Source organism: Psittacula echo (genome assembly GCF_963264785.1).
Source record: "Psittacula echo genome assembly, chromosome: Z".
Taxonomy (NCBI): Eukaryota; Metazoa; Chordata; class Aves; order Psittaciformes; family Psittacidae; genus Psittacula; species Psittacula echo.
This window is the reverse complement of record NC_137742.1, coordinates 21,540,660-21,551,593: the sequence shown is the minus strand read 5'-3', so window position 1 is coordinate 21,551,593 and position 10,934 is coordinate 21,540,660. Positions and strand designations below refer to the sequence as shown.

The 10,934-nt window shown below is 41.1% G+C and overlaps 1 protein-coding gene across 1 annotated transcript in view; it reads right to left on the bottom strand.

Moving 5' to 3' along the window:
• Positions 1–292: 292 nt before the first annotated feature.
• Positions 293–10,934, bottom strand: part of RAB3C (RAB3C, member RAS oncogene family) — a gene marked incomplete at both ends in the record, with an annotated part of 133,664 nt that continues 123,022 nt past the window's right edge. The window contains one exon of the mRNA XM_080637384.1: positions 293–480. Coding sequence (XP_080493510.1) covers positions 293–480 — 188 coding nt within the window. The remainder of the gene's footprint in view (positions 481–10,934) is intronic.

The following is a 10,934-nucleotide window of genomic DNA, read 5'->3' as shown; positions in this document are numbered from 1 at the left end:
GGTATGCGGACATGGCACCAGCTGAAGTAAGTGTAATGTGAAACAGTAAAAAGAAAAGAGAAACTAGTAGCCATCCTGCATGCAAAAGCCAGATGCTAAAAACCGGATCATCCTTTCAAACTAACCACCTTTCCATCACCTCTGCATGCATTCTCCACCAGCTGCTGATGTAAAATAAAAGACTTTTCTCCCAAATAAATTAACAAGACAGTATAAATAAAAGCATATAGACCATTCACAAATACTCTGCTGGCCACTGAACACACTGGAGCTGCCTTTGCTGGTAGCTGCATTAACAGCCACAGTTGGGCTGCTGTGGAGGAGGGGTGTCCTTTAGCCGTGTGTTCTGCTTGCTGGCAGCAATGGTTGGATCCATCTCCAGGCTTTCTGACATCTTGTCACAGATGATATCCACAAGTCGCTCAAATGTCTGCTTGACATTAATGTTGTCCTTGGCACTTGTTTCAAAAAATTCAAATCCTAAGAAAATAAACAACATGTTTATGTTCAATGCATATTCCAGGGTCTCCAATAAATATACAAACTTCTCTTGGGCAAGGAAGAGTGGAGATACACTCAGAAAGCGAACGTGACAGCACAGGCAAGAGAGAGTGGTACTGGAAGAGCAGTTAAAACTGTAGCACAATCAAAAGCAAGTACACTAGTGGTATTTGTTTATACTAAGCCAGACAAGAACAGGACAAAAACATTCCCTTAGACAAATTCTACTTTAAAATAGTTTAATTTAAAAATTGTCACCAGTTTAAGAGCAGTATTATTTTAGAAATGCCTTATGTACCCCACTCATCGAAGAGGAATAATCTACTGTTCCATCTCAATTCTGAACATTATTCAGCTGGAAACAGACACTTCCATTGTGTCATTAACCTGGTGCCAAAAAAACCCAACAATATTTGGAAATAACCAGGTAAAGAAACAAGCAAGAAAAGTAAAAACTACTGCAATTTGATATCTACCTATATTAGAGGAGAACCCATGGGAGCAAAGGGACTCCCAATGCCACAAACCAAGCTAAAAGGAAAACAAAACATACAAATGCATGTAAGGAAGAAAACTTCCTTAGTTTATGTGGAAGGACTTTTTATCTATTCATTCCTAATGACTACTCCAAAGGCAAAAATCTGAGCTATCCTTAAGCCAGAAGGGACACTGGAAGCCTTTATGGAACAGAGCAAGCTCTTCTAAGCTCTTTTCTCCATGTCTATTTGTCCCATGTCTCATCTCCCATGTCTGCCTCCTTCCTCTGGGCGAGGCTCGTGACTTGCTGATCAGCCTGCAATACAGCAGGCTTCTACCAGTGCTGGCTCGTCTCACGTTCTTGCTTTCCTTGCAAAATATTTGCAGGAAAACTGCTCGTAATAAAAGACCGTCTAAAGAAATCATACTGGAAAGAGATTTGAATCTACATGGCCTTTTTAATTAACTTGGCTTACACGTCTCCTTTGTTCCAAACTAGAAGGAAAGAGAAAGTCAGTGTAGCTTCCTTCACTTGCTGTGCTGCATGCAGGAGAAAACTGTTCAGAATGCTTGGGGACAGCCTGGGGAAAGGAAGATTCTCAACATTTTCAGTGCTCTGTGTTGAAACCCGGCTGCAGCTCTAGTACAGCAACACAGTCAGATCATTCCACAAGTGTTAGTGTTAGTTCACAGGAAGCAGGAGGAAAGCAGCCATTCCAAAGAGGAGCAAGCAGGACCAAAGGGTAGAAGGGCTGAGGGACAGTGAGAGGATGCCTGAGAAATAGCACACCAAAGCATTGGAGAAGATGACAGAAAGAAGAATGAATTTTAAGGACATTTATGAGGGGAGCAGTTTTTACAGTTAAAAAGACAGAAGAACAGGCACATGAGATAATTGCAAAATGGTAGATATGACAGGTATATGAGTCACAAAGAAGGGAGGAGAGCCATGTCAGGAAATACTGTAACATGGACAGGATGAAGAAAAGAGACCCACTACCACAGTTAGGATGTTCTGCATAAAAACACTGAAAAAACCTCAGAGGCACCCATTCTCCAAGTAAGAGGCATGTAGAGCGCTCAAGCACAAACATACTTATTCAGATAAAGTAAAACACTACAGCTGTGGTGAAATCTCAGTTTCACTGGAATTTCAGTTACAATTTTGATATAAGAAGGAAATTGCAGTCACAGTAGTGGTGTAGCTGGATATCAGGCTAATTTAGTCACTATTTACCTGAGCAAACCAGGGCCTCCCTGGCTAGATCTGCATCGGTGAGACAATGCACTGACCCGTGATAAAGTGACAGAACTCCCAGCTGCCTCCACAACAAAGTATTTGCTTTATTCTTTACAGGAACTGTACAGGTAGGCAGCCCTGGAGACTCCCACCAGGCAGCCTCTGCTGTGCATAAACAATATGATAGGAACTATTTATATGCTTAAATGTGCTGATGAACATCCTAATGGGGCATGCTGGTGGGCTTCCTCCAGGCAGTTCCTGCCGTAGAATGGATTCAGCTGCACATAGGTAGGACACTTGTAGTTGTTCTGTGGTGTAGAAACTGTTCTTGTAGATGCAGAAATGCTCACAAGAACAGTCTTTTGAAGCCAGTTAAGACAGTTAAGAAATGCTTTGTGTACAGTTTAAAGTAATCACTGCCAAATGATCATGGTATGTACTGGGCAAGTAGGACTAGCTAGATTACAACAATTAGCAGAACAAGAGTTCACAGAGTCTCAATTGATGCAGCTGAAGACATCATTGCAAAGACCCTTGCAACAGAAGCTCATGTTGCCAGCCAGCCAGCCAGTGAATGTTCTGTGCAGGGGATTCAATTCCTCACTGTTACCTTATGTAAAAGATCCCTGTATATTAGAGTGGTGTTTATTTTTTCATTTGTTTGTTCAACAGAAACTCTATCTAGTTTCAAAGAGATACAGAACATTTTTCACAGCAGTGTGCATGTAATAAATAGCTGAATTTTGGTTGTTTTCCGTTTTATGTAATATTTTGCAGAACTTGACCTTTCCTCTCCTCCTGACTCATCTTGCAATTATTTTACTAATAGTGCTTCGACACCCTAAGCTTTTAAAATGCATGTGTATGAGGGCCCCAGATCTCTGCCTTTTAATACTGTCTTCAGGTTTTTTTCCACTGCTCATTATTGACAGAGAAAAGATCTTCCACACACTGTAAACCTGAAGTGAGGAAATTCTCTGGTGATGCTCAGGGTTCTGCTCAAAGAACACCATGCTCCTAGCACCTGTGATGATCTGTACTGTTTGATGTGGGTGAGACCTAGCAGAGCTGAGTACTGCAAAGAAATGACAAAGCCCAAGAAGCAAGTGGGTAGGTAAGGCAGAAGAGAGCCTGGTTTCAGCTGGGATGGAGTTAATTTTCTTTCTAGCAGCTGGTGCAGTGCTGCGTTTTGGGTTTAGTGTGAAAACAACGATGATAACACACTGATGTTTTTAGTTGTTGCTAAGTAGCGCTTATCCTGATTACGGACTTTTCAGCTCTGCCAACAAGGGGCACAAGAAGTGGGAGGAAGCAGAGACACAACACCTGACCCAAACTAGCCAAAGCGGTAATCCATACCATAGAATGTCATGCTCAGTATATAAACTGCGTTTTGGCAAAGGAGGGACTTATTGCTTCTTGGAAATGATTGGGGCATCAGCTGGTGGTGAGCAATTGTAATATGCATCACTTGTTTATTATTTCCCCTCTCTAAGTTCTTCTCTCAGTCCATGGGGGTTTACATTTTTTCTGATTTTCCTCCCCATGCCACTAGGGATTGGGGATGGAGTGAATGAGCAGCTGTGTGGCACCTAGTTGCCAGCTGGACTTAAACCATGACAAGCCGAAACTGAGTAAATCCAAAATATCAAAGTGCTTCCTGAACATATGAACAGTCTGTACGGAAAATGCCTCAGGATGTTTTAATTTAAATGCCTTATTTGTGTTTAATTTAGTTTTCCCTTTGCTGTCCTTATGCTATGTCTCTTTCCCTTATCTATCTTCTTCCCATAGTATTGACTCAAAGAAAGCTTGCAAGCTCTCAGCAGCCCCCACAGAGCACTACAGCAGCATGGAGCAGCCAAGACATCAACAGGGTGCTGTTGTTCACCTGATGAGATATAATACACATAGAGTAGTAACCACCCTGGAACACATAAACAGCATGAATTACTGACTTTGTTCTCTCCCTGCCTCGTGTTTGTCCTGACTTCACAGAGGCTCCTTCATCAATGCTCATTAACTCTTGTTTATGGTTCTTTCAAAAAATAAAGAAGAAAAAAATAAGGACACCCATATGCAGAGCAAAGAACATTCTGCACCCTCTCATTTTCCTGAGAAAATGTGACATCAAGAAGGCACACAAAACAGCAAATTTTAAGCACAATTCCACAGTCCGTACAGACAAACTATGTTAATGTTTCACCAGCTGATTAGGAAGACTTTCTGGTTTCGGAGTGGTTGTCCAAAACCAAGACAATTTTATTTACCATCCCTGATGTTAGGTTTAACAAATGTCCTCAAGGGTGTGTTCCTGCAATAACTATCCTTTCTTGAAGAAAAGCTTTAACTGTGACTTTTATCACTGCTCTTGCCAGTGCCCTGTTGAACCCGGTATTTTGAGTAGTAGGATACTGAAACATCAGAGCAAGAAGCGGCTGTTCCCTCTGTCACACAGTGGTGTACAAAAGGCAAAATCTAGGAAGTCATCGGAACGAATTATTTAACAATGTCATAGCATATAAAGGGGAGGAGCTTTATTTTCTTGGATTTATTTTCTTGGATTTTGCTTTATTTTCTTGGATTTGCATCCTGTGGGTAGTTCTGAGGGAGTGCTGGTAGGCACTTCTTGCCTGCTGTGAACAGTATCTAATAAGGTTTGCATTCACACTGCAGGCTGTCAGTCAAGGCAACTGCAAGCCCTTTCTCCCCTCCTCAGATGTCCACTTCCTCAGAACTGTTAATATATTTGAGACCTCTACTGCTTTCTCAAAGAAAGAGAGACACACATGGCATTATTGCAAAGGTCACAGAATCATAGAATCATAGAATAGTTAGGGTTGGAAAAGACCTTAAGATCATCTAGTTCCAACCCCCCTGCCATGGGCAGGGCACCCCACACTAAACCATGTCACCCAAGGCCTCATCCAACCTGGCCTTGAACATCGCCAAGGATGGAGCATTCACAACCTCCCTGGGCAACCCATTCCAGTGCCTCACCACCCTCTCAGTAAAGAATTTCTTCCTTAGATCCAATCTAAACTTACCCTGTTTAAGTTTGAACCCGTTACCCCTTGTCCTGTCACTACAGTCCCTGATGAATAGTCCCTCCCCAGCATCCTTGTAGGCCCCCTTCAGATACTGGAAGGCTGCGTGGAGACCTCCTAGCAGCCTTCTCTTCTCCAGGCTGAACAGCCCCAACTTTCTCAGCCTGTCTCCATACGGGAGGTGCTCCAGTCCCCTGATCATCCTTGTGGCCCTCCTCTGGACTTGTTCCAACAGTTACATGTCCTTTTTATGTTGAGGACACCAGAACTGCACACAACACTCCAAGTGAGGTCTCATGAGAGCAGAGTAGAGAGGCAGGATCACCTCCTTTGACTGGCAACTGGGAAACTAGGCTGGAAGTAGCCAGTGACTATTGATGTTCTTCAAAGTACCTCCTACACCCATAACTGTGGTAGCAGACCTGTTTACACTGTGCTCTGTGTAATCCCCTAGTACCTAGTGCAGCATGAGCACAACACACATGGTCTGGATCTATGGCAGAATTATACTTTTGCAGCTTTAGGGGCCCTGGTGTTAAAGATATAATATGCTCTGTAGCAGCAGTACTTGTAGACCAGTTGGATGGGACCTCTGTGGTCTAAACAAGCCCAAGGGCTGGACTATGTTGAGTAAAGTATTAAAATGACATTAAGCCCCCAAATTGGCCTTTGCTAATATTACCTCAGCAAAGAGCAATGCTTTAGCACCATTCTGGGTAGGACTAATGTAAAGGTTGTTAACAGAAATGCTTACATATTTATCCAACCTTTAGGGTGGCCAATTTATATATATGTGTGTGTGTGTATGTATACATATATATATATATATATATAAAGGTAAAGGAGGACTCTCAGCTGCAGCAGAATGGACAGACCTGAGGGGCAGTAATATTCTAACGGACACCTTCTTTTCCGCTCTTTCAGAACAGAAGGTTTCCATATAAATTCCAGTTGTACTCATTTTGATTGTGGCTTCCACATACCTTTTAAATGGGTGCATTTGGGCAATCAATTGGATTCCTGCCAAAGGATTTTCTTTTGCTTGTTTACATGAGACATTTGTGGAGCAAACACAAATCCTATTTTTCTCCTTCTCATTAAGTAACCTTCCTGTAATGCAGTTCCAAGTGCTTGAAAGCAACAGCAGATTGGCATTTCCCCCTTGTAAAAAGCCATCCTGGGGACAGGCACTTTTAACTGCTCTGCTCTTCTAAACAAAAGACTGGTGTATGTCAGTCTGTCAGTGCTGTCTGTCTCCTTCCTCTGGCACTAATATTTTCCCTTTAAAAAGAGCTAAAACCCAATGAAGGATGGAACTATGAACACGCATGTTCTTGCACAACACAATTATTTTCATGTTTAATGCAAAGTTAGGCACAGCATATGTCCATTCTGCAAGTTGCTGGTGACCCTGCCTTCTGCACCACAGCCTCCAGCCAGCCATGAAGGCAAAATAGAACTTGCTGTTCTAGTAAGCTGTGTGCTGAGATGCCAAGTCCCAGTTGATTCCTGACTTAGATGCCAAAATTACAGCCCTAAAAATTCCTCCTCAGTTGCTGCCTAAGCTCATAGATGCCTGATATGCCCAGCGTACCCACAAATGCCTAACGTACACATCACCCCTAGGGCTTATACCCCAAGGCAAGTGAAGGTTCACTCCGGTCTTGATGCTGGGGAGCTGCTGTCTTGTCTATCAGCCCTGGCAGGATTCAGAAACCAGTCATGTTCCTGGCTTATCTCAGCAGCAGGCCTGGTCTTCCAGGCTTGGTCAGATCACACAGAAGTGCTAAATGCTAAATTGCACCCTGTAGAAGCACATGGCACTAACAAGTACTCTATTTTCAGGCTTGCTGGGGTGCTAAATGGGTTTAATTTGAAGAATTTGGATCTATGGCAGTATTGTACTTTTGCAGCAACATTAGAGGCCCTGATTTAAAATAGATTATATACTCTGTAAATGGGAGTATTTGCAATTAAAAACTAATGAATATTGAACTAATTTGTAGCACAGACATAATAAACAGGAGTTGTGCAGAAGCACATGAACAACCAAAGAACACATATACAATTATGCAGCTAATTTTCATGCATAGCAAAACGTCATAGAGAAACTCTATGCCAAACTATATACGCAACTGTCCAGTTGCATGTGCAGTTAGTCTATTCAAAGCTCTGCGCACACCTCTGCCTGCTAATCCTCTGCAAGAACATACATCACAATATATCATACAGACCATGAATAAAAGGAACCAAGAAACTGATGCCATCTGTGAGTCATTCGTTTTATTTCTGTTCTGACAGATGACACCACACTTTCATGAACATATGAAACTTTGAACTCAGCTGAGATATATGAGATGAATATGTCAGAAAACTGTGTGAGTAATGCAGCTGGGAAGTATGCATATATTTTGCTTGTAAGTTCCAAGCCTGTTTTACTAAATGCTTTAAAGTACATGAGTATATATATACTGGGATTACTCTCAATGGCCAGTGCATATAGTGCTCAGAGCAAACAATGAAGAGACAGGGATTTCCACACTCTTTTAAGTAATGATTAGTGAATATACTTGTTTAAATGTGTTTGCTATGATTCCTGTGGCAATATTAACATTACATTAATTAGTTCTCTCTACTGGCTGACACGTCACATTTCTGTATTTTCTTGGTAAGGTATCTCTATGAGGTAAACTTACATGAATCAACTGCATTTATATCATCCTGTCTGTTTTAATCTCATTACTCTTTTAATGATGCTATTATGTTAATCAACCACGAATTAATTTCTTAAAAAAGCCTGTACCACTTACAAAAATACTGAATAGGGTGACAAGGAATGGCTCAGGTGTGAGATGGTCTTTACGTCTTGAATGATGAAATAGTCTGAATTTCAGCCTAGATTAAAAGCAGGGGTATGATAAAGGTCTCTGAAACCAATGATGTTACAGAGCAGGTAACAGCAAACAATTGTTCACTGTTTCTCAGAATATAACAGTGAAGAAGCATCAAACAAAGCTACCAAGTGGCTGATTCTTGTGAATCTTGTGAAGATAAACTGCATATTTAAAAGATGTTCTAGATGGTAAGATTTTGTATGGTTTCAAAGACATCAATGGATAGTCCATGTTAAAAATCATGAAAGGGCAATTGAATATAAAGATACTGCCTTTGGTTCATGAGACCCATGAATATAATTTGCTACAGCCTGGTAAAGTATCACAATATGTTTGCCCTATTATATCTTACACAAGGCACCTACTGCTTGCTGCTATGATCTGTGATGGTATCACCAGTGTTGTGCCCTATATCATTAACAACAAATTTAGGAAAAAAAACAAAATTAAAGTGGAAAGGAGACAAATTCTGCCTTGATAAACATTCTACTAGTTTCCCTTCAAGGTCAGATCTGCTTTTTTGTGAAGTTCTGTTAGTGTTATGACAGGATACTTGACTAGTTTAGCTAGACTTTGGCAGGTAATGAGGCCTATTGCTGGTTGATCTAAACTACTTGTTCGAGCTAATTGAGGACTAAGCCAGCATTGAGATTCAAGGAAATGAGGTCAGCAGCAACAAAAGAGGCCCAATTTTCCGATAATGCCAGTCTCAACAGGACACTGTGCTTCCTGGAGAGTTAAATGCCCAATGCTCTTTTCTGACCTTTTGAAAACCCCGCTCAAAATGTACATGTATCCCTTTTCCCAGTGACTTCAAAAAACCAGGGCTGAAAATAAAACCACACTTGAGAACAGTGTGTTTCACAACATGTTCTTTGTAAAGCAGTTGTGCATTGTGCTTGCTTGTAATTGTGGCTGCAAAATGTTGCAGACCACGGCGTTCAAAGGGCCCACAGTCTTGAAATGTCTCACTGGACACAAAAATCTATATTATTATTTTTAAAACTTATCCACAAGAGATGTTATCAATTAGCTAGCAGAGAAAGAAAAGACAGTCCCAAGTGTTCAACACATGCGTCCTTCAAACTGGCCAACATGGACAGAGCAGTTACTACAATTCGGTTCAGGGAAACTTGTTCTGCTTTTCCTGACACCATATCCCACAACCTCTGAGCAGATTAAAGAAATCATTGCAGCTGTACAGAGAACATATAAACATTTGTGTGTGCAGTCTGAGTACAGTAAACATACTGGATCAGAGCCATAATTTATCTGATACAATTATCTGCCCTTGAGATTAGCTACAGAACATATATCTCCAAAACGAAAGCCCCAGAGAAGATAAAGACTGGAATAGAGGAAAATCTGCCCCTATAAAGATTGAATTCTAAATCCTAGGAGTTAGAGTTTGCTTTAAAGCTTGAAACATGAGTTTTGATATCTAGCTCATTACTCTTGCTTTTTTTTTTTTTTTTTTTCATTGGTTATTACAGCTGCCGATTCTTGACAACATGCAAAGTTCGTTCTTGTCTTGCTAAATTCACGACCTTGGGGATTCCTTGTCAACTCACTGCATTAATCTTTTGTCGTGGTTTAAGCCCAGGCCATAAATTAGAACCATGCAGTCTACTTCCCCCCCCCCCCACCCCGCTTTCTTCCCCCTGCTCCTGGAGGGATGGGGAGGAGAATCGAAAGAATGCAACTCTCACGGGTCCAGTAACTAAGGTATAACACAAATCACTACTGCTGCCACCAATAATAATAATGATAAAGGAAATAACAAGGAAGAGAATACAGCACCTCACCAACCGGTACCTCACCCCCACCCGGCCACATTCCAGCCCTTCCGGGAACTCTCAGTTCTACCTCCTGGGCATGACGTGCTGTGGTATGGAATACCTCTTTGGCTAGTTTGGGTCAGGTGTCCAGTCCCTGCTTCCTCCTGGCTTCCCCTCCTCCCTGGCAGAGCATGAGACTCACAAAGTCCTTGGTCAGGGTAAACATTCTGACCAGCAACTGAAAACATCGGCTTTATCAGTATTATTCCCAGGCCGAAAGTCAAAACACAGCACTGCACCAGCTACTAAGACGGAAAAAAATGACTGCTACTGCTAAACCAGGACATCTTTCCATAGGAAAATAGTTTAAGGAATAGAAATTCAGATTAGTTATGTCACTTTAAAATTAAAGAAATCTTCAAAATCTACATTGCAAAGTTACGTTTATTGCCAGCCATTTTAGTGCCTGGGCTAAATGGGGGGTGAAAGTATACAGTTTCATTTTTTTGATCTCTTTCTCCACTGAATACAATTTCCTTGCTCCTAGTAAATGAATAAATATTAGAAATTCTAACAAAGGGAAATATATATTGGAATATATACTGTGACAGGTATTTCTGCAAAGAAAACTATCCTCTGTTACAGCAGGTGCAAGAGCAACCATTTCGGTTTTGCTGAAACAGTTTTAGAAATTGTGTTTTTCACAAATGTTGGCAATTTTTCTGGACATAACCTGCTGTTAAATCTTTTCTGTCATATTTAAAGGACTAATTTATGGCAATTTTTAATGTATATTTTACCTGTTACTTGTAGTGCTGATTTAGACATAATAACAGCTTTTGCACATAATATGTATTTAGACAAATGCAATAGGAAGATACGTTATTCTGATTAAATTATTTACCGAACAAGCAGTTGTACAACGGGAAAAAATTATTTTAAGAAATAAGGTCAGCAAGCTATGAACATGCACACGTTAAGAAACACCAGCATG